Genomic DNA, 2,997 nt, shown 5'->3' on the forward strand with positions numbered 1-2,997 from the left:
TTTGTTGCAGTTTATGGGCTCTCTAGTTGTGCTATGTGAGTTGGTTTCCTGACCAGGGATCAAACCCAAGTTCCCTGCATTGGAAGGCTGATTCCTAACCACTGGACCACCGGGGAAGACCCTGAGTCATTTTTTTAATCAAGGGAAAATAACACACACATGCAAAAAAAAAAAAAAAAAAAGATTTTCCTGCAAAAGTAAGGCATGAAGCTTGTTTTGTAAGCTAAATTTGAATTATCATTATTTTAAAGATTTATTTACTTATTTCGCTGCATTTGGTCTTCGTTGCTGTGTGCTGGCTTTCTCTAGTTGCAGTGTGTGGGCTTCTCAGCGTGGTGGCTTCTCTTGTTGGGGAGCACTCGCTCTAGGCATGTAGACTTCAGTAGTTGTGGCACTCAAGCTCCAGAGTGGGGGTCAGTAGTTGTGGCACATGGGCTTAATTGCCCTGCAGCATGTGGGATCTCCCCAGAGCAGGAATCGAACCCATGTCCCCTGTGTTGGCAGGCAGATTCGTAACCACTGGACTACCAGGAATCCCTTGAGCTGTTTTTTAATCAAGGGAAGATAGCACATTAAAAAAAAAAAAGGTTTTCCTGCAAAAGGAAGGCATGAAACTTGAGATGGAGAGAGACCTTTTAGCAAAGTCAACATCCAGAATTGGTTTGTACCTGTGGTTGGGTGGTGGAAGGCAAGGAAGAATAATTAGAGGGCAGAGTGTAAAGAAATTCCATGAGAATTTCCTCTTGCTTCCCAGCTCTCTTTATTTGTGTCTTTTGATCTCTAGCAGCAACTGGGACGGAAAGAACTCCTGACGACCCCTATTCAGACGTATATATTATGGTCAACATCATGAAGTTCTGGACACCTCTCCCCGTGATGTTCCTCTGTATGGTTCTACTGTCTGTGCTGGGAGGAGTGAAGGAAAGATATAACAGGTGATGAGGCTGGATTGAGGATCAAAAGGGCATGACGGGGCTGTGCTTATTTCTGAACAAATGAAGAAGTATCGTGCCTAATACATCTGACCCAGGACTCACTTCCCTGGATCACCTGTTGGAGCATTTGTGTATAGATACTTTTCAATAGACAGAGATCCAAGAAATTCCCAAGCTGAGATCCTTCAATGTTTCTTCTTCCAACCTTAAAAGTATCAATGAACATCTGTCAGCTTTTAGATACATTCCATAATTATAAGGATATGATATTTTCCCATGTCAGGCTATCTTAGAGGAGAGGGGGCACCAGTCCAGAGCTACCATATTTTCCCATTTTTCCAACTCTGTGTTCTAACTGTGCACATTGATGATTACCAAATGGCATTTCTTGATATATACCCTTAATTTAGTGGAAGGATATTTCAGAAGTCCAATGCAATGGAATGATTGCTTGAGATAAAGCCGACCCATTGGTAGGATATTTCAGAATGTAAAAAGATGGAAAAGAGACATGAGATGGGTCTTTAGTGGAGCAATGTTGGGGGCCACATGATGAGAAAATGAAAGCAATGGAGGGGGCCCAGAAAATGAGATGAGAGAGAGAAGAGTTTGGAGAGAGGCTGAATTACTTTACTTTTTTTTTTTTTTTTTAATAGGATGATTTTTTTTCTCGAGTTGTGGCATGCAGATTTAGTTGCCCTGAAGTATGTGGGATCTTAGTTCCCCAACCAGGGATCAAACCCATGTCCCCTCCATTGGAAGGCGGATTCTTAACCACTGGACCACCATAGAAGTCCTGAGGCTGAGTTATGTTAAAGGCAGGGTCAGCAAGGAGGGGAAGAAAGTAAGGAAAATCTATTCCTTACTCTGCCTGGTCTAGTTTCCCATGTTATGAAATAGGTGTGATAATGAGGGTAGAGGTTATCTCAGACTCTGAGATCTCCCATTATAAAGATGCAACTTTTATAGGAGGGCATATGAATGCTGGGAGTATACGGAGTCCTATCTCTAGGATGCTCAAAGAGGACCCAGAAGTCTGCAACACTATAGGACTTCGGGAGCAGAGAAGTCTAAGAGGTTAGTGAAGATGCGATGGGGTCAGTGAAAATACAATGAGAAGGCTAACGAAGGGGATTTTTCTTAGACGATAGGTACTTTGGTGGGGACTTGGGGCCAGGATTCTAGGAGGGGCCCCTAGAGGGGCCCTCTAGCTTAACTTAAGCTGTTAAGCTTATGAAGGACTTTTCTCCCCACACTTGGTCTATATGGCCCCATCAATGTCTTACCATCTCATCTCATTTTCAGGGGGGAATTGTTCCTTGATGAGTGCTGGGGAGAGCCAACCATCCGAGACTGTAGCAAGAGGTGTTCTAGAAGCTTTAGATGTGTAAAAATAAATCACACATGCTGCTGGACCTACTGTGGAAACATCTGCTGGGAAAATACAGTGAGTTTGGAGGTGCACACTTGGGTGTGTGTCATCACTGATTCTCACCTTCTTCTCAGATGCTGTTATCCCTAAACAGAGGGGTCCCAAATCCTAGGCACAAATGTAGCAGAAGACCATTTCCCCTAAACCTGAAAGCCAATTCACTGGCAAATAGACCGAGATACCAGCTTGGGGAACCTTGTTTCTTCAATATATAATTAATGCCTGTGATGTCTTCATTCTGTATTTCAACAGCTTGGTGTTTCTCTATTTTTCAGTCCAGATTTCTAGCCGTAGCATCCATAGTCAGACTTTTCCATGAACCATTTTAGCTTATCCAGGTCCCAGATTTCTACCTTCGTCTATTCAGTGAACTAATACCATCCCCTCCTCCAAATCAGAAGTGGACAATTCCTGTTGTTACATGAAGTATTCTTGTTCCAAGGTCTGGTGAAGATGAATAATATTAAGCTTGGGAATGAATTCTTGCTTCCCAGATTTCCAGAGCCTCTAAGCATCTAACCTTTTTCTCTTGCAGCTAATCACTGAAGAAGCTAAAACTCTACCCTCCCACTGAGACACCAGTTCATTCAGACTGAGGGCTGGGAAGGAGTAACTCCTTGGCAAATAAAC

At 43.1% G+C, this 2,997-nt stretch overlaps 1 protein-coding gene across 1 annotated transcript; it reads left to right on the forward strand.

Moving 5' to 3' along the window:
- Positions 1 to 837: 837 nt before the first annotated feature.
- On the forward strand, positions 838 to 2,997 carry WFDC11 (WAP four-disulfide core domain 11). Its single transcript, XM_043883164.1, has 3 exons — positions 838 to 935; positions 2,241 to 2,382; positions 2,903 to 2,997. Exons 1-3 carry the CDS (start codon positions 838 to 840, stop codon positions 2,939 to 2,941), a joined length of 279 nt encoding a protein of 92 aa, XP_043739099.1. The 3' UTR covers positions 2,942 to 2,997.

The sequence above is a fragment of the Cervus elaphus genome, chromosome 23 (assembly GCF_910594005.1).
Source record: "Cervus elaphus chromosome 23, mCerEla1.1, whole genome shotgun sequence".
NCBI lineage: Eukaryota > Metazoa > Chordata > Mammalia > Artiodactyla > Cervidae > Cervus > Cervus elaphus.